Consider the following 26,330-nt stretch of genomic DNA (forward strand, 5'->3'; position numbering starts at 1 on the left):
CTTGGCCCCGGCCCCTCCTCCCCTCCCGCCCCTGTCCGCGGGGCTGCCCGCGCTGCCTGCCCGCCCTCCGCCGCCCCTCTCCGCCCACCGGCCCCGCGCCCGCCTCCCTCCCGGTTCCCCGGAGCCGTGAACACCCCCGGGGATTTTTTTCGAAGCCTCCGTGAGCGGCGAGAGGGCGGCTTGGTGTGGGTTTTCTCTCAGGCAGCGCGGCGGGCAGCCCTCCCCTCACAACCCGCGGGGGCCTCGCGCGGAAAAAGCCCCGGGCGGGAGGCGCGGGGCTCATGGCGGAGCGGGCCGGCGGGGAGCCCGCCTAGGCCGCCAGCCGCCCATCCGCCGCCATCCGCCGCCGCCCGCCGCCATCCGCACGGTACGGCCGCTCCGGCCGCATCCCGGGGCAGGGGGGAAGCGGGGAGGGGCGACATTTTGGGGATGGGGGGCGGCGGAGGGGAGATGGCGCCGAGGGAAGCTTGGGGGGGGGGGTAGGCCGGGGGTAGGCCGCGGGGGGGTTTAACGGGTGCCCGTCTGTGAAGCTCTAGGCCCGGCCCGGCCGCGGGGTGAGCGCCGCCACCATGTTCCTGTACAACCTGACGCTGCAGCGCGCCACGGGCATCAGCTATGCCATCCACGGCAACTTCTCAGGTAGCTGCGGGAAAAAAAAGGGGGAAAAAGGGAAAAAAAGGGGCTGCGGGGCGCGGGGTGGTGGAGCTCGCGGTGTCTGTATGGCTCGGGGCGGTGGGGGTCGCCTCCTCTGGAGTGTGTGGAGGGATGGAGGGAAGTTTGGTGGGGTAACGGGGAGTTTTGTTCATTTCTGTCGTCACCCAGATGCTCCAGCATCGTTGTTCGTAATGAACAGGTCCCTGTGCACTTAATTAGTGATTACAGCAGGAAATAAATGCCCAGGGGTGGTTGTTGTTGTCTTGAGTGCGTGGCTGGGACCTGTGGAAGGATGGAGGGAAGTTTGGTGGTGGGCGTTTGCTTCCAGCTCCTTACCTGCCGTTGAAGTTTTCTTTCTGTAAATGGGAAAGTGACCCAAAAATGTACCTTCCCTGCCCCCCCCAGCACCACAGGCTGGGCACTGAGTTCCTAAGCAAAGGGTGATAGTAATGAAAAGGCATTAAGGTGGTAAGCAGGAGCCAAGATGGCATGATAATAATTGCTGTATAAAGCAATAAAATAAATACATTAAAATGAGTAAAAGCTTTTGTAAGGATTAATCGAAGATTAATCCCAGGAGTTGGAGTCGATGTTCCTTATGGGACCCATCCAACTCGGGGTATTCTACGAGTCTGTGATCGTCGCCCAGATGCTCCAGCATCGTTGTTAGTGGTGAACGCGTCACTTCACATTCTTTTATTAGTAATTACGGTGGTGAATAAACGCTAATGAGTTGCAGTTATTGTCATTTCATTCTCATTCAATTCTCATTACCAAGAAGCTTTTACCACAAGGCGCCCGGGAGCGCTCTCAGGCCGTGCTGCCGCTCACCCCGTTGCGTTCCGGGCCCCGCAGGAACCAAGCAGCAAGAAATCGTCGTGTCCCGGGGCAAGATCCTGGAGCTGCTGCGCCCGGACCCCAACACGGGGAAGGTGCACACGCTGCTGACCGTGGAGGTGTTCGGGGTCATCCGCTCGCTCATGGCTTTCCGCCTGACGGGTGGCACCAAGGACTACATCGTGGTGGGCAGCGACTCGGGCCGCATCGTCATCCTGGAGTACCAGCCCTCCAAAAACGTCTTCGAGAAGATCCACCAGGAGACTTTCGGCAAGAGCGGCTGCCGCAGGATTGTGCCGGGGCAGTACCTGGCCGTGGACCCCAAGGGCCGCGCGGTTATGATCAGTGAGTTGCCCAGGGTTGGCTTCTTCTGCTTCGTGTGCCTGGCCTGGGGGTGGCGGCTTCAAAGCGAGCTCCTGCCAGGTGTAAGCGGGGTGTTTGTGTTCAGGAAGTTTGTTAGGCACGTCAGGGAGAGTGCAGGCACGTGGGCTGCTTCCTTGATGCTGCACAACTTAATTGTCCCACAACTTAATTGGTCCACAACAGTTTGGGAAGGCAGCTTGCCTCACACTGAGCAGACAGAGCCCTGGCACACGCTGTCAAGGAGAAATGTTGGGGTTTCCAGGAGGTCCTACAGCCTGAAATGATGCTGTGAGTTCATGTCTCTTCTCCGAGATGAGTTGTGAGGACAACCAGATGCGTTTCTGATCAGGCTTTGCAGGCAGGAGGAGCCTGGGGTGGGCTTTTTTATTATTTTTTTTTTTATAAGACTTGCCATCAGCTGTCTCAGTTCCTCGGTCAGCTGGCCAGTGTCACTAACGGTTGTGCTTCTGCAGCCAAAGGGATGGCGAGCTCGTGGTGTGGGAGCAGAAACCTTGTGTGTGAGCTCCCTCTGCCTGTGTGGTGCTGATGGGAGCGAGCACGGGGCTGGGCAGGCCCCAAGAGCAGCGTTAGGCACCAGGGAGCTGCGGGTTCTGCTGCTGCTTGAGTCTGAGGCACTGAAAATTAAACATTTGGTGTTAATTAGACGCACGGGGTGCCCGCAGCAGCGGAAATAACGCTGATACTTCCTCACAAAGTTTGTCTGTGTAGGGGAAAGCGGGCACGAGGGGCCTTGTGGCCCCCACTGCCCTGCCACCCTCCCGTTTCAGGCGCTATCGAGAAGCAGAAGCTGGTGTACATCCTCAACAGGGACGCTGCCGCCCGCCTCACCATCTCCTCCCCGCTGGAGGCGCACAAGGCCAATACCTTGGTCTACCACGTGGTGGGAGTCGACGTGGGGTTTGAGAACCCGATGTTTGCCTGCCTGGAGATGGATTACGAGGTGAGAAGCACCCGGCTGCCCTTCGCTGTCCCTTGTGCTTTATTTCTCTTTGCCCTTTCCCTTCTGCCCGTGAAGGCAGGGAGCGCTGCCTGCCTTTGCTGTCCCAGGGAATTTCTGTCTCGAGCTCACCTGCTTCTGGTTGTGCCTCCAGTCAGAACTGGGATTCTGTTCTGTCTCAGTGCTTCTGCTCAGGGTCTTGCTGTTCAGCTGCAAATGTGCACATTTGCTTTCTCTGAACCTTTTTTGTAGATTTTTTGGGGGGATTTCAGCGCTTCGGAATGTTTCCACCAAAAGTATTCTGCCATCGGTGGCTTGAAAGAATTTCAAACCTGCAATCTGTGGTTTGTTTCAGGAAGCAGACAATGATCCCACAGGGGAAGCAGCAGCTAACACACAGCAGACGTTGACGTTCTACGAGCTGGACCTGGGTTTGAACCACGTTGTGAGGAAATACAGCGAGCCCCTGGAAGAGCACGGCAACTTCCTTATAACAGGTACCGGCCGCCGAGCTGCTTTAGGTCCTGGGGGTTGTTTGGTCTGAGCCACCGGTGTAAATTGAGTGGGAGGCAGGTTCCCAAATGGAAACTGATGGGCTGCTGGTATTTGGGGCATGGCTTGGCTTTCCAGACAGTGAGATGTGAAGGATAAAGCAGGCAATTTGTCTGAAATCACATCTTTTTCTCCTTCCAAGCCCTTGGTTTAGGGTCTCTTTCTCCTCAGTCAAAACAGACTCATGTTCAGGGTGATGCAGAGCAACAGGACCTGTGCTGTCCTAAAGAAAACTAAAATAATTACAAGCAATAAGTCAGACCTGTGGCAAGGACTCTTCAGGGTAACGTTTCTTGTTGTGTTTCAGTTCCTGGTGGTTCTGACGGCCCCAGCGGGGTGCTGATCTGTTCAGAGAACTACATCACGTACAAGAACTTCGGTGACCAGCCTGACATCAGATGCCCCATTCCCAGGAGACGGGTGAGAGCTCTGGGATTCCTCCCTTCCCCTTTTTGCGAGACGATCCTTGTGGGTGCTGAACGTGTGCTGGGTGTCTGCCTGCGTCGGGAGGATTTTGAGCGAGGAGGGAGGGTGCCGGTCTGGCAGTTTGTTGTCTCCCTTGCACGTGGGGGTGTGCGCAGCCTGAAGGGATGAGTTGGATTCATGTCTCTTCTCTGAGACTCGTGCTGCAGACACCACAAAGGCTCTGATCAGGCAGCGCTGGCAGCGGGAGAGGATGCCTGCAGACGGTGAGGCACGCTTGCTGTCGTGGGTGTGGGTGAATTCAGCAGCAGCTCTGTCGTATCTTCGGCTGCTCCCTCCTCCTCCTCCTCCTCCTCCTCTGCTGCTGCAGGTCCTGGCAGAGCTCTGAGCACCTGCCAAAGCTCGGTGCTGCTCGCGGGATGCAGCCCTGGGCTCTGACATGTGAGGTCCTCCAGGAGGAGGGCAAAAGGGGCAGGAGGGGGGGGAGCTGAGGCACAGCACCTGAGGGAGGTATTTCCTGCAGGGGAGGGTGTGCTGGGGTTGAAAGCCTGTCCCCGTGTGGTCAGTTGTTGGGCACCCACGAGGTGGGAGCGCTGCAGGCAGTGGCTGTGCTTGCTCTGAGTCTTCCCCCAGTGACCCCTGCCTGCTCTCTTGGCAGAACGACTTGGATGACCCGGAGAGGGGTATGATTTTTGTCTGCTCCGCCACGCACAAGACCAAGTCCATGTTCTTCTTCCTGGCCCAGACGGAGCAGGGAGACATCTTCAAAATCACTCTGGAGACCGACGAAGACATGGTGAGCACCGTGACACAACAACACAAAGAACTCGTTGCAAAAGAGTCCTCGGTTCTTTGTTCTGCCTGACTCTCTAAACAGACATAGTTTGTTTAAACCCAAACTTCATCGTTTGGGTTTAGCTCTGGTGGCGTGTGGTCTGCGAATGCTTCACCAAGGGGTGCTGCGACCATGCCAGATGCAGACGTTTGCTCAGGACAGTTGTGCACTTGGGGAGGACGGCTGCTGTGCAGTGATGTGCAAACAGAGCCAGTTCCCTCTTCCTATTAGGCAGTTAACTTCCACATCTGCCTTTCATTTTTCTCTAAAATGACTCAGTGTTTCAAAAGCCAGGAAGCCTCAGGATGAAGCAGGAGGCCTGGCTTTCTTATCGAGGGATATGTGCGGCTTTAGTGCTCTGCAAGCACAGTCACGTCTTCGTCTGCTTTCAGGTGACAGAGATTCGGCTCAAGTACTTCGACACCGTTCCTGTGGCTGCTGCCATGTGCGTGCTGAAGACCGGCTTTCTCTTTGTGGCTTCTGAATTTGGAAACCAGTGAGTAAACAATTTCACATCAGCATTTTTCCCCTGAAACAGCCTGTTTCTGTTCAGGACTGCAAGCCGACCCTTGCCCTTGTTGAACATAAAAAGACAATCTCTGTTTTAATGAGTGGATTAATGCTTTGTTCACATGGCTTGAGCAGAACAATTGGGTTAGGCTATGACTGAACGGGGAATTTTCTTGTTGTTCAATCCAGATTAAATACTGGAGGGCAGAGGACAGAAGATAACATGTTGCTGCAACAGGTTTTGGAAGAACTGAGCACTTAGGGTTCATGTAGGATCAGTCATATCCTGATGAAGGAATTATCTTTTGGTTAATTTGGTTGATTTTCACTGAACTTGCACGTGTAGTACAGTCTCTCAAAACCCTGTGGCGTACTTGGGAGCAGGTAGGGGTTTTTTTATCAGTAACTGTGTGGCCTGCTTCTTAATATAATCATTCTCGAGGGCTTCCTCTTGTTTTTGGGGGGTCAAGAATAGTCCAGAGATTGGAGAAAGACTTTGGAGGTGGCTTTACAGCGGTGTGCTCACAGAAATGGAGGTTTGTGCTCTTCTGACTGCATCTGCGGAGCCAGCCACGCGGGGGAGCTCCCTCTGGTTCACCAGAGCGGCTGATTTTGGTTTTATAAAGCAAGCTTTTGAGGAAGCCATGTTCGTTTGCACATATTAAAAACAGCAATTGAATTGCTGGCCTTCTGGATTCATTTTTTCCTCTGAAGTTTAACTTGATGGTTGTGTTATTTAGACCCATAAAATGGAATAGAGAGTGAGGTTAGAAGTAACGAGGTGAGAGTACTCCAATAAAACAGGGAGCTGCAGAGCTGCAGTCTTAGTTGTTGGCCCTGCTTGTGGCCTCAGCCGCCAGTGCTCTGGCTCTACCACGAGCATCTCCGAGGCTCAAGGTAAAACACCAAAATTCTGCTATGCTTTTCCAGGGACAGCTGCAGATAAGGAGAGCTCGATTTAATTTACTCATTCAGCAGCCATCAGATCCCCTTGTAACGCGTTCTTGTCACCAAGGAAACGATCCCTAAGGCTAAGTTTTAATGGCTGTGTAGGACAGGGAAGGATTTCCTTCACCCCTCTGCCCAGTATTTGGCTGTGCCTGACTCAGAGCAGCCCGTGCTTTGTGCTCAGCGTGCTCTTGCTCTCTGTCTCAGCTACCTGTACCAGATAGCTCACCTGGGCGACGACGACGAGGAACCCGAGTTCTCTTCTGCGATGCCCCTTGAGGAAGGAGATACGTTCTTCTTCCAGCCACGGCCCCTCAAGAACCTGGTGCTGGTGGATGAGTTGGACAGTTTGTCTCCTATTCTGTGTTGTCAGGTGCGTTGCCATCAGCGAGCTCCCTCCCACTCAAATCTTTCTCACTTGGAGCAATTGCAGAGGCATGATGTTTTTCCCTCTGCTTTTCTGCAGAGTGTTTGCGTGTAAGCAGAGTCACCAGAGCTACGTTAATCCTAGCTTCCCAGAAGTTCTGTGCCATACTAAATGCAGATAGAAAAGCAGGTCTGATAAATCCTCAGCCAGCTGCCTGCGACTGGTACCTGGTGTGGCAGCTTTTGATTCCCGTGGTGATAAATTCACATCAGGACGTACGGTGTCAGCCAGCAGTCCCATGCTGGTCCTCTATTGACCATTAAACCAGCTCTCATCCCCTCTGCAGAGGGTTTGGATAAAATTCGCCATCATTTCAGGGCAGCAGATGGCACACCCTGTGGCATCTTCACTGTTTGTAGTGGCTGAAGAAAGCATTAAAGCAGTAGCACGGCCCACAGAGCTCAGTTTTATTTCCTCTTCCTGCGGATGATTTGATGCTGTTCCTCCCTGCAGATCGCGGATTTGGCCAACGAGGACACCCCCCAGCTGTACGTGGCCTGTGGCCGGGGGCCCCGCTCCTCTCTGAGGGTTCTGAGGCACGGGCTTGAGGTGAGACTGCAGCTCCTCAGAAACACAGCGGGAGGCAGGGGGAGATGATCTCAGGGCCCTGTGAGGAGGGGATTCACTTTCTGTAGCCTGGAGGCAGAATAAAACCGGAGGCTTGTGCCTCGGAAGTAGAAGGGCTGTGCTGTTTGCCCTCACAGCCTCAAAGGCTTTTTGTTCGGACTGCACACCACCTGCATTTTGTCTCCCCGAACATGTGAGTGTCTGGAGCTGGAGCTTTGGCAGCGTCCCTGCCAGCTGCTGCTGCTCTCGGCGCTGGGGGCGGCTGACCCCGTGTAAAAGCTGGTGAGCTGGAGCCCTCGCGTTGCAACAGCGCTGCTCAGCGCTCTGCCCCCTTGCACATCTGGCACGGGGGGAGCATCAGAGCTGGGAATTGGATAGTTTTCCTTCCCGGTTGTGGGAAAGCTTAAAAAGGCTGATTGTTACAGTAAGTAATCCCCCGGTAAGCCCGAACATCTGTTATCAAAAGAACCTGGTCCTCGTTTCCTCCTAGGTGTCCGAAATGGCCGTCTCGGAGCTGCCCGGTAACCCCAACGCTGTGTGGACCGTGAGGAGGCACGTTGAAGGTAGGTGGCGTCCTCATAAATCACCTCGGGGAGGTGATGACATGCTTTGGGGTCCTTTTGCTGTTTTTTGGGGGGAGTCTTTTATCTGAGGAGGTAGGAAGGGTGCAGCACGGTGGCTGTGTGCTGTCCCTGAAACTCGATTCGAATCGAAACACCTGTCTGTACGTGGCAGCCCCCCTAGGACTGTCCCACTTCCCTCTGACAAAGAAACACCTGCCCCCAGCGCCCGCTGTGCTGCGTCTCCAGAATTCTTCTCGCCCTTTTCCACAAGTTCTTGCTCTGCCATCAGCCGGCAGCGGCGCTGCTGTGTGCTGGAGCGCGCTCGCTGTTCTCCAGAGGTGTTGACAACTGCAGGAATCAGCTCTTTGCGAGGCAGCAGGATGCGAATTACGGAACAAAGCAGACAAATCGGCGGCAGTATCTGTATTTTATTACTTCCCTCCGTGCCTGTCTGTGAAGAAAACAGCCTGTTTGGGCTGGGACGCGCTGCCTATTCAAAACCCCAGCGGGATGGAGGGTGCTGCGCGTTCCAGGAAGCCTGATCGTTGAAATTGTCAAATTGTATGAGCTTGTGGGTTTGCTCGTATTTTTTTAACCTGCTCCAAAATGATGGATTTGCCTTGCGAAAGTATAGGAGGAAATGTCAGCCCTCATCCTGCCTCTCTTGGGGATGAGAACGGAGCTCCTCAAATACCAAGCATGCCCGGAATGAAACCAGTCGGGGTGCTGGTGCGTCTCCGTGGCTGTTGGGAGGCAGCGCTTGTCTCGCAGAGACTCGCTGTGGTTTTATGCTCTGGGTGTAGAAATGGCAGCAGCAGAGACCCCCTCCTCCTGTGCTGGTATCTCGGTTTTAAGCAGTTTCGGGGTAGTGTGTCTTCCAGGGAGCCTGTGGGGGTGGCAGGCGTTGCTGTGGGATTTTCCTTGCCACCTGAGACCTGCCTTCAGTGTATTTGTGTTCTGAGGCTCGTGCACTGCCCCAGCAGCATGGAAGGAGCCCTGTGCGGGAAGTGCCTGCGCGTTTCCCAGAAACGAAAGGGCTCGGAATGAAAATATTTCCACAGTTCGTATCGAGACCATGTGATTTACTTTAAAAGAGGCGTTCCGGTTTGCTTGTGCTCCTGCCCTCCAGAGTAGGAGCTGGTAACGTCGTTTGCCTTGGAGGGATTGGGACTTCTGACATGACCTTACAGCTTTAAAACCTTTCCTGGTGGGGTTCCAGAGGAACACTTTGACTTCCAGGGGACGGAGGATCATCGCTAACCTACATAAAGCAGCCCGGTCTTGCTGCTGCCTCTTTTTCCTCTTACCAGATTTTCTGAGTTCCAGCACAAAGATCTTCTCCATGACTCCAGAAATGCTGGAAGCTGCTGGGAGCCCTGCTGCTTTTTAAATAGTTCGCTTCTCTGTAAAAGCAGTCACCGTGCCACGGCTCTTTGAATTCGCACAATTTCTGTGGGTTTTAATCAGAGTGCAGAGCCCTTTCAGACAGCTGCCTGATCTCAAAACTGCTCAGTTTGCAGTCAGGCTGCCTCGGTGCCGCGGCGAGCGCGTGCTGCAGGGCCTCAGAGACCCGTGCGGGCTGGCAGCTTTCGGAGCTCTACTAACCCTGGCTGGTACGTGGTGATGCACACTACCAATACCAAGCCTCTTTTTTTCTTCCACAGGTGGCTGGTGGTGGAGGTGCTGATCACCACAGGTGTGTACCTACTGCTAGGGGCTCCTGAGCGGTCCCACAGGTTAACCACGCACGACCCCAAAGTCCCGGGGCTCCCTTTCCGCTGAGCTTTTCAGTGCATGAGCTCTGGAGGCTGTCGTGTAGCTGGAGATGGGTGCCTTTGGGTTTTGGTAGCTGAGGAAGAGAAGGCATCTCCCGTTCCTTCTCAGGATCGTTGGGGGACAGAATAATTGAGTGTGTCTCTGCCTAAAATCAGGTGTGCATTCGAGAGGTGATCTGAGCTCCCAAGCTGCCTTGTTTTGTTTCCCCCCTCAGAGAAAATAACGAATAATTCCTGAGGTGTTGCTGGCGTGGGATTGCCCTGTGGTCCTGGCAGGAGCAGAGGGCTTTGCACCAAACCCTGGGGTATTTGCAGCCGGGTATCTAGGGCTGGGAGCTCGAGGCTGGGCCGTGGAGGCAGCTGGCAGCTCCCGCACACGCAGCTCTGCGCAGTGAGTCAGTGCTGCAGGAGTAAACAGGAGGCCAGGGAGATGTGCTGGCATCCCCCCGGGTCTGCCAAGTGAGAGTAGCCCTGAAGCTCCTCGCTGCTCGTCCCTGCCCGCTGAGCTGCTGGGTTTGTGCAAACCCAAACGCCGCAGGACGTGGAAAGCCCGTGTCGGGCGTGGGCTGGCTCACGGTGGTGGAACATCAGGGGCTGAACCCAACCGAGTTCCCGGCAAGTCCCAGAAAGGGCAGAGGCACGGTGTTCCTGGACGGAAGCGTGATGTTTTCCTAGCTGCTCGCGGCGTGCACAGGGCTGCGGGACACGTGTGCTGAGGGCACAGGAGAACGAGTCCAGCTGTGGCTCCTCGGGCACTGGAATGTCATTTGCTGGCTGAAAGGGGCGAACTGGAGCAATTAGGGCAGCGCTAATCACCCCTGCAGCCTCGTGATGCACACAGAGTAACGCCTGTCTGCCTGGGTCCGGGCAGCCCGGTGCTGTGCTTGGGGTTGTATCTTGTCAAACAGAAAGCTCTGTTCTTCAGCTGAGAATACTTCTCAGTGTGCCCCGGGGATGTAGCCTTCTGAATTTCAGCTAGGCAGTTCTCTGAAGCAAAATGGTATCGTTTGAGGCTGGGTGCATGCGTCCTACTGGCTGACTTCACCCTGCTCAACCCAAGCTTTCATTCCCAAAGCCTCAGCAGAGAGGCAGGAAGCGAGGCTTGCGGGCTTGGAGCAGAAGTGCACTTGTCACCGTTACTGACGCAGGAGGAACGGCACACGCTGGTTGCCACTAAAGCAGTGGCAAAGAAAGAGCTAGAAGCCTCGAGAGGCAGGAACGGGTTTTGTTTGGAGTAGGACGAAGGGAATCTGTTTGGCTTTCTTCATCCTGCTGCAGCCCACGTGGGTGAGCCTCCAGCTGGAACACGGAGGTTTGTCATGAGAGTGACGGCCCCGGGGGAAGGAGCAGCTCTCAAGAAGTTTGGAAAGCAGCGACGCTCTTTGCAATGGAATTTTTAGAACATCCTGTCTACAGGATATTTATGAATTAAAGGGCAGTGAACTGCTAGAATCCCTAGTTAAAGCAGTCGAGGAATTCTTGCAGGCTTCTGGTGTTCACCAACGCGTGCAAGTTTTAGGAGAAGCCGCGGTTTAGAGCAGAAAGCAAACGGTGTGCGGCAGCGCACGGCTCGCCGGACCCCTACCACCCCCTGGGAGTGGCAGAGGAATCCTGTTGGGATCTGTTTCTCTGTGCGGGCTCCGTTCTTGTTTTCCTGACTTCCCCGCGTGGATCTGCCTCCCTCGGGGCCTGGGGGCGCGCTGCAGGTCCTGGCCGTGACCGCTGAGAGGGCAGTGCTGGAGCCGTGCCACGGGGCAGTGCTGGGGCTGCCTCAGCTGCACAGAGCTCCTCGGTCTCCATCGGCGCCTGCGCGCCAGATGTTCAGAGAAAAAATGATGTTTTCTTCACTTGCATATTTTCAGCTGCGTGTCAGAACTGGGTTGCAGACGTGACACAGCAGATTTGGCAACACCTTCCTCTAAGCAGGGTGGGTAGGGAAAAGCTGTGTTCCTGGAACCTTTGCTTCGGTTACCAGCTTAAAGGCAGCCGAACCAGGCTGCGTGTTACCTGCTGGCAGCCTGTACTTGTCCTGGTGGGAGTGCTCTGTTCTCCTTCCATGCCTCGAGACGTGTGGGTTGCTTTTCCGTGTCTCCCACGGGTGAAACTGCTTTCACCTGGTTTTCCAACTGGTGAAACTGCTCGGGGGCACAGCTGGGACAGCTCTCATACCCCTCACCTGCTAATTTGTGTGCTGCGGTGCCTGAGCTTGGGGTGGAATCGGGTGCAGTGGGTTAAAGGGATTTCTCCTCTTGAAGAAACAGCACGTGCATGACAACAGCACCAGAAGCTCCTCTGAGGCAATCTCACTCCTCCGCTGAGGCTCCTGGCTCCGTTTCCCAGCCGGCTTCGTTGCTGCTGCTGCATTCATTCCTCTGTTTTAACGAGGCTCTCCCCTCCCCTCTTCACTGCCTGTCTGGCTGCAGAACGCAGACGTGCAGCAGCAGGCTGGGGCTTTCCATCTGCACGCTGCCCCTGCCCCGTTTCCCACGAAGTTTCCCTGTTTCCATGTGAGCCGTTCAGGCTGTTTTTGTTAGCACAGCTTCTCCCTGTCCGAGCTGCTGGACTCTCCCAGGCTCTTCCCTCTGGGAGAAGCCAGAGCAGGAGGTGATGGCTGCTGTGCTGTCACCAGCAGCAGCAGGAGTAAAGGTCACCTCTTGCTCTGTGTTAAAGGTGGAAATTCCTCATCCCAGGCGGCAGTGGGAGCATTAAGGCAGCTGAGCTGCTGGGTGCGGGTGGAGCAGGCCAGCCCTGAGCTCACCTGCTGTCCCGTACCCTAAATATTTGCAGCCTGTTATCGTGGTGACACTGGGTGGAGGTGGGGTTTGCAAACTCCCATTCACAGCATCCACGGGGTGGTTTCTGCACACAGCTTCCCTGGCTCAGGTGGTTGTACCTGGGCCTCCCTGGGTGTTAAATCTGGGTCCAGCTCCTTACGAGAGGTGGGGCAGGGGTCTTAAAAACTGCAGGTCCTGTGCCGTCCTCGGAAAGCAGTAGGGTTGCTTGCCAGAATGCGTGCAAAGGAGTCAATTCATCACAAACTGACTCCGTATAGAGATCATTGCTCGGTCTGGTGTTCCTCAGAGCCCAGCGGTGAACGGCTTTTGCGCTGCGTGCCCTGGGATGAACTCGCACAGCACCGCCAGCAGATGTAATAATCACTGCAACTCTGCTGAGGAGCAACTGCTAGACATCCATCAGGCTGTTAATTTGGATGGGAAGCCTTGCATTTATTTAACCAAGTCTTTTTTTCCTCCCTCCTGTCTCCCTTGCTCAGATGAATTTGACGCCTATATCATCGTGTCCTTCGTAAACGCCACGCTGGTGCTGTCCATCGGAGAGACCGTAGAAGAAGTGACTGACTCGGGGTTCCTGGGTACGACGCCCACCTTGTCCTGCTCCCTGCTGGGGGACGATGCTTTGGTGCAGGTAAAGGACAGCTCCTGGCACCTCTGCAGCTTCTCTCTTTTATCCTGCTAGTTAAACTGGGCAAGCTGAAAACGCTCCTAAACTTCCTCAGCGCACGCTCAGTGGTTTCTTGCTGTAGTTCAGAGATAAAATGCTTCCAGCTGTGAGTGGTGTGGTCCTAATCCGGCCTCTGGCACCTAGGGCAGTGCTGCCAAGGTGGTGCTTGCTTTGGCTTGCTTGTGGCGGAATTGTGGGTGAGGTGAAAATTGGGAATCCAGGAACTAATGGGACCTTTTATCCTTCAGGTGTACCCGGATGGCATCCGGCACATCCGAGCAGATAAAAGGGTGAACGAATGGAAGACGCCCGGGAAGAAAACCATCGTCAAGTGCGCTGTGAACCAGAGGCAGGTGGTGATAGCGCTGACCGGAGGAGAGCTGGTTTACTTTGAGATGGACCCGGTACGTGTGGCGTTAACCTGCTGGGGGAGGCTGGGAGGGCACGGCAGAGCACGGGGCGCCTGCCCTGGAGCAGACCTGCTGCTCTGGCCCTTTGAGGTGTCGCTGAAATAAGACTGTACAGAAATAGTTTAAAAAATAATAATAATTCAAAGCACGATCTCCAAAATAAATTTAAAAACAATTGAAGGAAGGGTTTAGAGGGATATTTTTGTGCTGGTCTGCCCTGTTGCCCAGGTAATTAATAAACTTTGTGCCTGCTGTGCTCCTCTGTCTCAGTCAGGACAGCTGAACGAGTACACGGAGCGGAAGGAGATGTCGGCCGACGTGGTGTGCATGAGCCTGGCCAACGTTCCGCCCGGCGAGCAGCGCTCCCGCTTCCTCGCCGTCGGGCTGGTGGACAACACCGTCAGGATTATTTCCCTCGACCCTTCGGTGAGTAGCGGCTCTGGCTTCGCCTCTTCTTGGCTTGGAGCATTCAGATGGGAGCTCAGGAGCCGTGCCGTGTCCTGGGGATGTCAGGAAGGAATAATTTTAACTGGCCTGGCTTCTCTGCCAAGCTGAGAGGAAGCGTGGCCCTGGATCCCAGCCTGAAACAGATTCCTTTCTTTTATCAGGTCTTGCTCAGGCCTGGCCGTTTACTAGATAAGATAAAAGAGCTTTTTTTTCCCCCTCTCTTCTCACTGTTTGTATCTGTGGTAAAAGCAAACCCATTCTGCAAGTGGGTTTAGCAGCAAAGCAGCAGCATCATTCCTCTGCCTGTGACAGATGAGTGTTCAGAGCTCGTCTTCTACAGACCGCGGGGTTGTTGCCACTCCGTGCTTGCCACAATCCGTCAGCCCCGTGCCTGTTGTGACTTCTTTTCCTTTTCTTTTTCCCCTCTGCCTCCCGCAGGACTGCTTGCAGCCGCTGAGCATGCAGGCCCTCCCCGCGCAGCCCGAGTCGCTGTGCATCGTGGAGATGGGCGGCACGGAGAAGCAGGACGAGCTGGGCGAGCGGGGCTCCATCGGCTTCCTCTACCTCAACATCGGCCTGCAGGTGAGCGGGGAGCTCGCGGGGCACAAGTGCAAGTTTCCCCCTGCATTCCCAGTCCCGAGGCTAGGCAGGAGACAGCACATTCCCCCAGACTTTGTGTGGGACAAGTTGTACTCTTCCCCTTCCACAAGGAGGGCAAGCTCTGCAAATTTCTGGGTGAAACGTTGGTCATTTCTCCAGAAACTGCCTGTGGGGCAGGATATCAAAGGAAGTGACTGCCCACGACCACAGGCTCTGCTCTAATAACTCTGCTGCTGCACAGTTTTTGCTGCATCCAGTACTGGCTCTGTGATCCTGGACCAAAAAATGTTGTTTTGACAATTCAACATGTGGTAAAAATAACCAGAGCAGCCTCGAGTGATGTCAGAAAGCAAACTTAAGCAGCGTGGGCTTTGGGGGGTGAATGCTCTGTACTGAGAGGGATTAGGAAACTGAGTCAGTCCTCAAGGTTTTCATGGCTATGTGATGAACCTGAATTCCTAGTCAATGTTTCTTTGCTTTTGCTTTTTTTTTTTTTTTAATATTAATTCCTTTCTGCCTCTTGGGAGTGTACAGCAGCTCTGGTTTGTGACACTAAGCCAATTCAGGTAGCGAGTGGTTACAGGAGGGGTTGTATCAGAAGCTAGGAAAACAAACGCCTAGTTCTTCAGAAATTCTCTGCTGTCTTGAGCAATGCGAGGCTGTAGCTGGTTGTTCCGTGTGTGTAATCGTGGCCTGACTCTGATTTCCTGCTGCCAAGAACGGTGTGCTGCTGCGAACTGTGCTGGACCCCGTGACGGGAGATCTCTCCGATACCAGGACCAGGTACCTGGGCTCGCGGCCAGTCAAGCTCTTCCGCGTCCGGATGCAGGGCCAGGAGGCGGTGAGTGGGGCGAGGGGAACGGCCCCAGTCCCTCGTACAGCTGCCCCGTTGTCCTCCCTGGTGGGCAGGGACCCTCTGGGTGAGGGTGGGAAGCAGAAGCACTTGGTTACGGAGCTGCCTGCCTCGCAGGCACCCTTGTTCCTGTCACTACTCCCCACACTCCTCGGGAATTAACACGCAGTGCTGCCCTGCCTTGCCTGAACGGGAGTCATCCAGCCCCCAGGCCGTGTTTGCAGCTTGCCTGGAAAACCCTACACAGATTTCTTGGCACGGAGACGCTGAAAAAGCTCGTCCTGCCTGCCTCGGTGGACAGCCCCAGGGAGCCTCATGCTCCTGGGCCGCTGGATGCAGGTCGTGCTCATCTCCTGCACCACTCAAGAGCAGCACAGCCAGGGGCTAGGATGTAAACATGCGTGGCTCGAGGAAAATATTTGTAGGATTTGGCTCGCAGGGAAGAACTTGTTTCATCGGAAGTGCTGTTTTAGCCCTTCTGATGTGACACCGGGGGAGAGATCTGCCACCCCCTGCCTGACTCATTTTTGGACGACACCTTCAGGGTTGAGAAATGCACAGGGGGCTGCAGCTGGAGATCCGAGCTCTGCTGTCATGTTATGGTGCATGGGGTGGGTCTGACTTGCTCCTGCCGGCCTCCCAGCTGTAACTGGGAGAGCAACCGAGCACTTTCGGCATCCACACCAGTCTCGGTTTCTCATCTGATAGCCTGGGGAGGAAAAACCACGCTCGGGGACAGCTGGTGTGTGGCTTCGAGCAGCCTCAGGGCAACTCCAGCTCTTGTTGGTCAGGCAGAAAGGAAAGTTGGGCTGCTGTTGGTTAGCCAGATGTGGGAAGCGGAGGAGTTACAACTCCGTCTGCTTCCTTTGTTTCCCTTAGCTTAATTGATTGGAAATGGGCTACTGATTTTTTTTAATTTATTTTTTTTTTGAAGTAACTGTCACTTAGATTCCAAAGCAGAGCTACAGCACTTGAAGGGTGATGGAGCTACAGATGTAGTTCTTTTGTAAGACCTGTTCCCATTAGAACATTCTGTTTTTTTTAAAGACATGAAAGTATTAGTTGATCGTGGGTTTTACAGATAAAATTCTATTTATTGTACCTCAGTTTGAGCGTCCATTGCCTTGACAGCTCCTCTTGGTGTCATACACGATTCCCAGACCGAGCTGTCTCTTGAAAGCAAGCGGTGTTTCTGAAGGTTTGCTCTGAGCTGGGCTGAGCCCACGCACAGGAATTTACTCAGCTTTTCTAGCAGTGAGGGTCCGTTGCCGTGCTGTTCATTCACCTACACCCCTCCTGTTGCACAGAAGGAGCTCGCCTCCGTCCCCAGGTGTGCCCAACTCGCTGCTTTCTGTCTCTTCAGGTGCTGGCCATGTCGAGCCGCTCCTGGCTCAGCTACTCCTACCAGTCCCGTTTCCACCTGACTCCCCTGTCCTACGAGACCCTGGAGTTTGCCTCCGGTTTTGCCTCTGAGCAGTGCCCCGAGGGCATCGTGGCCATCTCCACAAACACGCTGAGGTAAGAACTGAGGGGACGCCACGAGGGCCTTCAGAAGGAAAGGGGTAAAGTGACTCACCTGAAGTCTTTTTTTCAAGGTTACTTGATTATGGGTCATGATTTGGTGGAAACACTTGTCTGTGTTTCCGAAAGCAAACGGAGCAGAAGGGTGCTTATGTCAAAAAGAAACAGGGTGCGGGGCGCTTCTCCGGTTGGTGCCGTGTAGCTTTTTGAAATAACAAAATGGGATTCGGGTAATCCTTAAGTTTGCTGCTCCTTACCGGGGGAAGGTGTTGATAACCGAGAGCCCATTGTGCGTTAGGACCGTCAGGTTTATGACCTGAACTGGCTGCTTTGCAGAAATCAGGGCTCGTCATCTGAGCAGCCGGAGGCATGACAGGCCTGGGTTTGTTGTGTTTTTAAATTAGGGATTGCATTGATCTGAAAGTAACAAGGGAGCACAAATTCGGGAGCTCTGCCTCATGCACTTGAACAGGCACTTTCTTCATATCTGTCCTCGCTGAGCTATTGCAGCATTCACTGCTTTTAAAGGAGCCATTCTTTCTGGAGAGACTTGTGGTTTTCAGTCACGAAATGCCAGAAGAAGTGGCATTTCAGCTGGCGAGGGGCAGAAGAAAGGCTGGCTGGCCAGGCTTTGGTGTTTTTCATACCGTTGTAACTAGAGGAGCGTTGGATGCCCCTCCTCCCACGGGACAGTTGCCACTGGACTGTGTTGACCTCCTCTCACGTCTTTGTCCCCCAGGATTTTGGCGCTGGAGAAGCTGGGGGCAGTCTTCAACCAGGTGGCCTTCCCCTTGCAGTACACACCCCGCAAATTCGTCATTCACCCCGAGAGCAACAACCTGATCATCATCGAGACGGACCACAACGCGTACACCGAGGCCACCAAGGCGCAGAGGAAGCAGCAGATGGCCGAGGTAGGCGGGCTGGGGGACAGGTGGCACGCACGTCCCTTCCCTGGGGACCACTTCTGCTGAAACCCTCGCCTCTCGGCGGTCCCAGCTGCTGCTGCCCGATCCTTTCTGTGCTGTGCACGGGCACAGGGGCTGAAGGGAGTGGAAATCAGCCTCAAAATGTGAGTGTCAGCAGGATGCAGTGCTCCCCAGTGCTCCTCTCCTTGCGTGCTGTTATGACAAGCCCTAAAAACCCCTTCCCAGTACAGTCCTGCTTGCGTAACGCCGTTGCCTGGGTTCTTGGCGAGGATGTTTGGGTTTCGGTGGGTTTTCATCTTCAGTTTGCTCAATGTTGTTTCCAGAGCTGTTGCTCTGGAGAAACGGCTCCCCAGACAGCCGCCCCTCAGGCCGGGAAGAGCTGACAGTGTGCTCTGAGACCTGCTGGGGGAACGAGCTCAGGACACGTGGGAGCTGTACAATTCAAAGGCTTTTAGGTCTTGCCAGGTCTGCGAGGAAATGCTCTGAGCTGTTTCTTCCCCTTCTTTTAACCTGCCCTAGGAAATGGTGGAGGCTGCGGGCGAAGACGAGCGGGAGCTGGCCGCGGAGATGGCCGCAGCCTTCCTGAACGAGAACCTGCCCGAGTCCATCTTCGGCGCTCCCAAGGCAGGGAACGGGCAGTGGGCCTCCGTTATCAGGGTGATGAACCCCATCCAGGGAAACACCTTGGATCTGGTCCAGCTGGAGCAGAACGAAGCCGCCTTCAGGTAAGAAGCAGCGCCGGGCGCAGCAAAAATCCCTGCTGCTGCTGAGTCTTACGTGGGCCATTCATTTTTTTCATCGTTTTCCTCAACTGTTGGTACTGCGAGGTGAAGTCCAGGTGCAGCACGTTATCAGGAGGCCGGGTGAAATCCCAGAAGGGATTGCCACGTGCTCAGAGCTTTTGTCTTGCCTTTCCTTCCCATCCCACCCTGCTCTGTCTGCACATGACCCCGGGAGCTGGTGCGGCTCTCCAAATTCATTCGCTGGGCCCCGGTGCTTAAAGAACAACACGGGGATGGGAGCGAGAGATAAGAGAGGAGGGAACACGAGAACGTCCTGCGCTCGCTCGCTTCCCCTTCTCGTGCAGATAAGCGAGAGGAGACGGGAAGGGAAGTGTTGGAGGGATGCGGGGAAGGCAGCACAGAGCCTCAGCAGGTGGAGCGGGGTTGGGTTGTGCTAGCCCAGAAGCTCTGTCCTGTTTGTCCAGAACTCCCAGCCTGGCTGAGCTAGGCACCAGGCAGGAAATAACAGTGGAAGGGGAGGAAGCTTCCACACGTGGTCCAAATTGGCACAGTCTTTGGAAAAGAGCTTGGAGTGGGGCTTTGCATGTGGCTAAAGGCTGCGAGAACATAAAAGCGCTGCTTTGGGCTTGTGAGACAGCTGCGGCGCATCTTTTTTTATGGGGGAGTGAAGGAATCTGCTCCAGGCACGACTGCAGGGAGGAAAACTGACCTCTGGAAGTGAAAGCTCGAGGCGGGAGGGCTGGGCTGACCCGGGCAGGCACGAGCTGTGCTGCGGGTGGGTTTGTGTCGCAGTGGCGCTGACCCCCGGTGTCTCGTCACCCCCCCAGCGTGGCCGTGTGCCGCTTCTCCAACACGGGCGAGGACTGGTACGTGCTGGTGGGGGTGGCCAAGGACCTGATCCTGAACCCGCGCTCGGTTGCCGGGGGCTTCGTCTACACCTACAAGCTGGTGAACGGCGGCGAGAAGCTGGAGTTCCTGCACAAGGTGAGGAGGAGAACGGCTGCTGGGCGCCCTGAGCGCTGCCTCGGATCACCACGTGGGTGTTGGGCTGGAAACGGCCTCTGAGAAAAAAAGCTGCCTCCCCCAAAAATCACACAGGGCGTCTTCTGCAGAGCTGAGGACGCAACGCAGACCTCCTGGGAGTCCCAGTCCGTTCCTTTAGCTGCCTTATCTAATTGGCAGATGGGAAAGGAGTGGTTTTTTTCCTTGCCCCCGCCGAGCAGGGGAGAGAAGCGGCTCTGTTTGTGCCTCAGCACGAGCTCAGGGAGCTGTTCCTGGCGCTTGTTTACGAAATGAGCTCACACTCGGCTGCTTGAGCCCTGGCGCCGAGGCGCTCGGCCCGGCGCTGGCCACGCGAAGCTGTCGCCGGGCCTCCTGGCTGCGTGTAGGACGCACTGGTTGCCCAGGGGACAGCTTGGCTGGCAGGGCTCGTGGGATTTAGCAAGGCTTTCTGTATTGAAACCCAATTGTGTTCTTCCAAGGGCTCCCAGCACGTCGGGGTTTGAACACGTGGGAGGGGGAATTGGGGCTTCCTTCGTGTCTCCGGTCCTGGTGCCACGGGTGGCTCTGTTCTGGAGCACGGCCCTCTGGTGCCACCAGGCACCCCCTTTGGAGCTGCTGGTGTGAAACAACTTCTCGTAGCCAAGGCAGCCGAGCTAGGAACGCTGACTGGAAGCTCCCTCTGGGTGGCTTTAGGCAAAGCATCAAATCTTTCTGGTGAGGATAAAAGCAACACGAGGAGCAGAGGCAGCAGGACCTTTGTCTTCTGTGCCGCCTGCCCTCGGCTGGACTCCATCCGTGCCCAGAGCTGCCTTGTAGCTGTGCTGGCACTGGGAGGGTGCCTTGGTTCCCTGTCTGTTTGAAAGGATGATGGCCTGCTGAAAGCCTTGGTGCAGGCTGGCGAGCCTCTGAGCCTCCTGAGGCTCTGCACAAGCTCAGCTCTGCTGGTGGGGATCTCACGGCCTTCCTCTTCTTCCTCTCTAGACCCCCGTGGAGGAGGTTCCCGCAGCCATTGCCCCCTTCCAAGGACGAGTCCTGATCGGGGTTGGGAAGCTGCTGCGTGTGTACGACCTGGGCAAGAAGAAGCTGCTTCGGAAGTGTGAGAACAAGGTACTGGCTCTCGTTCTTCACCATGGCTGGTTGCATTGTGGTTGAAGCGAGGCTTTAGCTGCTGCTGCTGCAGCCCCTGGTGTGCCCTGGGACTTGAGAGCTGTGCCCAGGCCTCTGTGCCCACCCAGGACAGCCTCAGCAGCTCTGCCCATGCTGCCTCGATGCTGTTTACTGACGTGTGCAGGAGCTGCAAATGTGAGAGGTCCCATCCAGATGCAACGTGAGAGCTGCTGGGAGCAGTTCCTTACGTGGCTGGGCACAGAAGCTGGGTGCGGACGAGCACCTCTGCAGATGGCTGGAGCGCTGAAAAGGGGATTTTTCTCTTAAAAGTATTTCTTGGACTTTGAAAGGCCCGTGATCAATGGGCCTTCTTGTTCCGCATCTCTGGGACTTGAAGAAAAATTTCAGAGCGTGGTTTTCTCACTGTTAATTGCCTGCTCCAAATCCTCCTCCTCCTCATGCTGGTTGCAGAACCCGTGCCAGGTGCTGGCTGCTGCACAGCCGAACGCAGCAAGCTGGGAACTTGGAGGGGAATGGCTTTTTGTTACGTTTGTTCTTCCTTTGTTGTTTTTTTTCTTTTTTTTCTTCTCTGCTGAGCATGACTTGCATGAGAAATCGAAGCTGGCCTTCAGGGCTGCTGCAGTGAGGGGAAGCCCTGCTGCTGACGTCTGGTTTGCTGATGGTGCTGGTTCTCTGGGTGCTGCTCTTGCATCCGTTCACAGCCCAATAAATGACAAATGATCCTTTGCGAGGGCCCTGTGTTGGCTCTGTGTTCAGCTTGGGGCTGCAGCGTACCCCAAATACGACAGGAGATGCTGAGAACCGGGCGGCCAGCCCTGGATCACAGAGGGAAACGCTCTCAGATGGAGCTGATGGCACCTGGCTGGGTTATATTTCCCTAGTGGAGGCACTCAGCCGTTGTCCTTTCTCCCCCCGCAGCACATCGCCAACTACATCTGCGGGATCCAGACCATCGGGCACAGAGTGATCGTGTCGGACGTCCAGGAGAGCTTCATCTGGGTGCGCTACAAAAGGAACGAGAACCAGCTCATCATCTTCGCCGACGACACCTACCCGCGGTGGGTCACCACCGCCACCCTCCTGGATTACGACACCGTGGCCGGAGCCGACAAATTTGGCAACATCTGCGTGGTGAGTTGTGCCTCGGAGAGGTTGGGGCTTTCTGAACGCGGATGTCTTTTTCCTTAAAACACCCGTGATTTGTCTTAAAGGAATGAGAATCTGTGCTCAGCTGGAGGCAACGCCCTGTGCCATTCCCTTGTTTTTTATGGGGCGCCGGCTGTCGTCACAGCGGCCGGCTGCAGTTTATCAGTTTAAGCGAAAGCAAACAAGCTAAGGAATCATCGGGTCAAAACACACTGTGTTTCTGAAGCATCCGATGACTTTATCTTTACCCCAGAAATTGCCGTAAGCCTTGAATCAACACCTGGTCTCGTGGGCCCTTTCACAGCCACTCGTGTCAGGGTGCTGGCTCTCACTTTCCCTGCCCAGACCTCAGCACCAGCGCTGGTTTCCTCTCTCACTTCCTCTGAGAGCCGGTGTTGTCAGTGCTTCCAGTTCCCTGCTTGGCTGGCCTGCAGCCGGGGAGGAGGAGAGAGCAGGCAGCCTGTGCCAGAGCTTTCATCTCTGCCTGAAGCGTGCTCGGGCGCTTCGCAGCGCAGAGCGCGGCGAGTGTCGGGCGTTACGCCCGCAGGATTTGGCCACCACACACAAATTAATGCTCCTGCCCCGAGCTGGGCTCGTTAGGGGGCACCCGCCTCCAAAGCAACCCTGCCTCCCGGCGTGGCCTGCACGTGCCAGGCAGAGCCTGCTCGAGGTCTTGCCCACATTTTTGGGCCATCAGTGTTAAAAACACGGTTGCTATTTAACCCTGGAGCTCCTGCTGGAGGGGACAAATTGATGATTTTACAATAAAGCTTTTATGATAAAGATTTTATAATAAAGCTTTTCATGTGGAGACACCCGAGTGGCCCGTTCAGAGCCCCGAAGGCTTTCCCTGCACCTTGCTGACCCTTCCCTGCTCTTTTGACACAGGTGAGGCTGCCTCCCAACACCAACGACGAGGTAGACGAGGACCCCACAGGCAACAAAGCTCTGTGGGACCGGGGGCTCCTTAACGGGGCGTCGCAGAAGGTAAGGCCTGGTGGGAGGAGGACGTGCTGCTTGCTGCGGAGCCAGTCCTGCTCCTCTGTGCTGCTCTGGTGGGATTTCAGCATCCTTGGGAGCCAAATGCAGCCTCTGCCCATCGGGTGGAAGCTGCACACTTGTTTTCTTTTCGTCCTCACCCTCGTTACATCCCTTTGCCTAGCTGGAAGGTAGATGAGCAGCACACTGAGCTGTGCCAGCTGGTTGTAGAGCAGTCTCAGAGCTAGCGGGTGGTGGGATCTGTTTTTTTTTCCTCTCTTTTTGCTGCTTTCATACGAGCTGAACGCCCCTGCTGCTGTGCTCAACTTCCAGGCCGAAGTGATCATGAACTACCACGTGGGAGAGACGGTGCTCTCGCTGCAGAAGACCACGCTGATCCCCGGGGGCTCTGAATCCCTCGTCTACACCACCCTGTCGGGGGGGATAGGGATCTTGGTCCCCTTCACTTCCCACGAGGTAAGCAGCCCCTGTCATCACGCTGCAGTTTGCACTGCATCCCCGAGCTACCTCCGGGGCTCTGCGGGGCTGCGGGACAGCTCGGATGCGAGGGGGAGGAGAAGGAGCTCGATAACTCCTCCTGCTGCAAGGGGCTCGTCAAGAGTTCAAAGCTTTTCTCATCCTACTGCTGCTGGAAATCCCTCCTGTGTCTGAGGGGGCCGTGTAGCCTGCCAGCCCTGGTGCTTCACGTCCCGCAGGCAGCATTCTCTGCCACATTTTTTGGGGCCTCCTGGAGCAGCGTGAGGGGGTGACCACCACCAAAACCGGGCTACTGACCACCAGAGCTGGGCCACCATCAGCCCTGGCCGAGCCTGGTGGCAGGAGCGGTGCCTGGCTCGTGCGTGCCGTAAGCGTGCAATGATCTGTGCTCTTCTCTCCTCAGGACCACGACTTCTTCCAGCACGTGGAGATGCACTTGAGGTCGGAGCACCCCCCTCTCTGCGGGCGGGACCACCTCAGCTTCCGCTCCTACTACTTCCCAGTGAAGGTGGGTCCGGGTGTGGGGCTGGTTCTCACATTTCGGGGGCTGCTTGGGGACCTCGTGCCAGCAGATCCCGTCCTCTCCTTGTTGAGGGGGAGGTTTGTGAGCCAGAGCTGGCGTGGTGGCAACCAAAACCTAGTGTTTGAGGAGCTGTGGGACCAGGGAGCTCCAGGAATGAGCCCTTTTGCTGCCATTTTCCCCGTTCAGGCAGGGCTCGGTGCCCTCGCACCCTCTTGCTTCACTTCCCTCCTTCTTCCCCCCCCAGAACGTGATCGATGGGGACCTGTGCGAGCAGTTCAACTCGATGGAGCCCAACAAGCAGAAGAACGTGGCCGAGGAGCTGGACCGGACGCCCCCCGAGGTGTCCAAGAAGCTGGAGGACATCCGCACGCGCTACGCCTTCTGAGCGGGAGCGGGGCTGGCCGTGCTCTGGGGGTGCTTCCTCGAGCACGTGGGGAGGGAGGAACGTGTGTGGGGTCGTTTTCATTTTGGTTTTCTTTTCAAAACAGCGCTTCCTTCCCCTCGGTTCATGTTCCAACCTCACACGATCCCACTGAGCAGCAGCCACCAGCTCTCCCCGTGCACCCCCCTGCTCCTGCGAGGGCTCCTGGTGTTCCGGCTGTGCTCTGGGGGAAGCGCTGCAGGAAGGATGCCCCCCACCCCCTCAGGGGGTTGTTCCCTGGCCCCTCCAGCTGCACCCTTGTAGGACGGGAGCTTTTTGTGCAAATTCCCCGATTTTTTGGAAAAGGGAGCAGCTGCGGCGTGGCTCAGGGTTGGCGGGGGTGCGGGCGGCTGCCCAGGGGGTGCGCGGCCGCTCTGCTCCCTCCCGAAGGGCGAGGAGGGTTGAACCTCGCCGTTTTTGCCTGTTTTCTCTGTAAATAGGGTTTTGTACAATGTCGGCTGTCCCGGGGGCGGGGAGGAGCAGCAGGCAGGGCCCGGCTCCGGGCCTCGCTGCGTTTCATAACCCCTTTGGCAGGAGCCGCGGCTCCGCGCCGTGCCCCAGCAGCGCACGCAATAAAAGCCTGGTTTTTAACCGCTCCGACTCCGCCGCCTCTCCTTGGGGGTTTGGGGGGGCTCTGCGAGACCCCGGGGTACCCCATGAGGGGGGACAGGGATTTGGTGGGGGCTCCCCCACCCCACAGCGCATTCCCCTTCCTGCCCCCGCTCTCCTGGGGTGCCTTCCTCCCGTGCCAGCCTCATCCTCACCTCGTCACCCTGCCCTTTGCCCCCTTCCCTTTGCACCCTCCCCTGCCTCCTCCCCGCGCCTCCATCTTACTGGGGGGGGGCGGGGGCTGCACCCTTGGGCTCCAGCACCCCATAAGGGCCCCCCCCCTTCCCCAGCACCCCAATTTTGGGGCAGGGAGGGCTCCGTGCTTCACCCCGGGGGGGGCTGCGGGCTCCAGCCTCGGTTTGGGACCCCCCCCCGAGCCCCCACTTGGGGGTCCCTTTCCCCGGGGGTCTCCCAGCACCGTGCCGAGGGGGGAACCGCCCCCGGGGTGCCCCCACGGGGGTCCCAAGGACCCGGTGCCCCCCCCTGGGCTGCTCGGGGAAGCGGGGCCGGGCCGGGGGGGGGGCAGCTCCCGGCAGCCGCCGCCGCCCTGACTCGGTGCCAGGGGAATCCCGGCGGCTCCGGCAGCGCCGCCCCGCTCCCAGCGCCGGGGGGGGGCTCCGGGAGAACCGGGGGGGATCTGTGCCGGTCCCCCCCATCGCCCCGATCCCTCCCGTTACCGGATTTAGGGGATCGGGGGGGGTCCGGCGCGGGTCCTCCCGGTTTTTGGGCAACCCCAGGGGCTCCGGGGAGGCGGGGAAGGGGGTGCCGGGCTCCGGGGGCTCCGTGCGCCCCCCGCGCACGGTGCCCGGTGCCCGGTGCCGGTCCCGGTGCCGGCCCCGCCCGCTGCCGGCCCCGCCGCCGCCCCCCCGACCGCCTCCCGGGGAGCCCGGCACGGCCCCGCCGCCACCGGGAGGGACCGGGACGGGGACCGGGACCGGCACCGGGACAGGGACAGGGACAGGGACAGGGACCGGGACCGGCACCGGGACCGGCACCGGCACCGGCAGCGCCAGGTGGGCACCGGGGCGCACCGGGGGGCATCAGGGGGGCACCGGGGGGCACCGGGGGGGTAGGAGGGGGGCTCGCGTGGGGTGTGTGGGGTGGGAGAGGGGGATTTGGGGATATAGGGGGTGTGGGGGGGACACTGCGTGGGGTCAGGGCTCGGGGACAGGGCGTGGGAACGGGGCGTGGGGACATCCTGTGGGGTCAGGGCGTGGGGACAGCACGTGGGGTTAGGGCACGGGGACAAAGTGTGGGGACAGGGCAAGGGGACAGGGAGTGGGGACACCACGTGGGGATACGGGGCACAGGGACATCGTGTCGGGGTATGGTGTGGGGACACCGTGTGGGGTCAGGGCATGGGGACACTTTGAGGGGGTATGGCATGGGGATGGGGCATGGGGACACCACACAGGGGTGTGGGGACAGGACATGGGGACACCATGTGGGGACAGGACGGGTGGACATCGTGTGGGTGCATGGCATGGGGACACTGTGGGGACAGGGCACAGTGGCAGGGCTTGGGGACACCATGTGGGGATATGGCATGGGGACACCGTGTGGGGACAGGGTGTGGGGACAGCGCGTGGGGGCACGGAAAGGGGACGCACTCTGGGGACAGGGCATGGGGCCATCATGTCAGGACACG

General features: G+C 57.0%; 1 protein-coding gene across 1 annotated transcript; it reads left to right on the forward strand.

Annotated features, from left to right (window-relative positions):
* The first annotated feature begins 345 nt into the window (after positions 1–345).
* SF3B3 (splicing factor 3b subunit 3) lies at positions 346–24,673 on the forward strand. The gene is made up of 26 exons (XM_032195672.1): positions 346–367; positions 531–639; positions 1,510–1,836; positions 2,643–2,815; positions 3,168–3,309; positions 3,672–3,784; positions 4,446–4,583; positions 5,015–5,118; positions 6,288–6,453; positions 6,961–7,056; positions 7,565–7,637; positions 12,687–12,838; positions 13,123–13,278; positions 13,555–13,710; positions 14,170–14,313; positions 15,050–15,172; positions 16,548–16,702; positions 17,445–17,619; positions 18,154–18,359; positions 19,205–19,361; positions 20,361–20,486; positions 21,426–21,638; positions 22,542–22,640; positions 22,965–23,108; positions 23,533–23,637; positions 23,897–24,673. Exons 2-26 carry the CDS (start codon positions 570–572, stop codon positions 24,035–24,037), a joined length of 3,654 nt encoding a protein of 1,217 aa, XP_032051563.1. The 5' UTR covers positions 346–367; positions 531–569; the 3' UTR covers positions 24,038–24,673.
* Positions 24,674–26,330: the final 1,657 nt, after the last annotated feature.

This window comes from Aythya fuligula, chromosome 12 (genome assembly GCF_009819795.1).
Source record: "Aythya fuligula isolate bAytFul2 chromosome 12, bAytFul2.pri, whole genome shotgun sequence".
Lineage (NCBI taxonomy): Eukaryota > Metazoa > Chordata > Aves > Anseriformes > Anatidae > Aythya > Aythya fuligula.

What these genes read in the sequence shown, in the direction of transcription:
- SF3B3 (XM_032195672.1), top strand. Translation starts at nt 570, where the DNA reads ATGTTCCTGTACAACCTGACGCTGCAGCGCGCCACGGGCATCAGCTAT. An exon ending in TTAACGGGGCGTCGCAGAAG is followed by an intron (nt 22,641 to 22,964) that starts GTAAGGCCTGGT and finishes CTCAACTTCCAG; the next exon opens with GCCGAAGTGATCATGAACTA. An exon ending in TCCCCTTCACTTCCCACGAG is followed by an intron (nt 23,109 to 23,532) that starts GTAAGCAGCCCC and finishes TTCTCTCCTCAG; the next exon opens with GACCACGACTTCTTCCAGCA.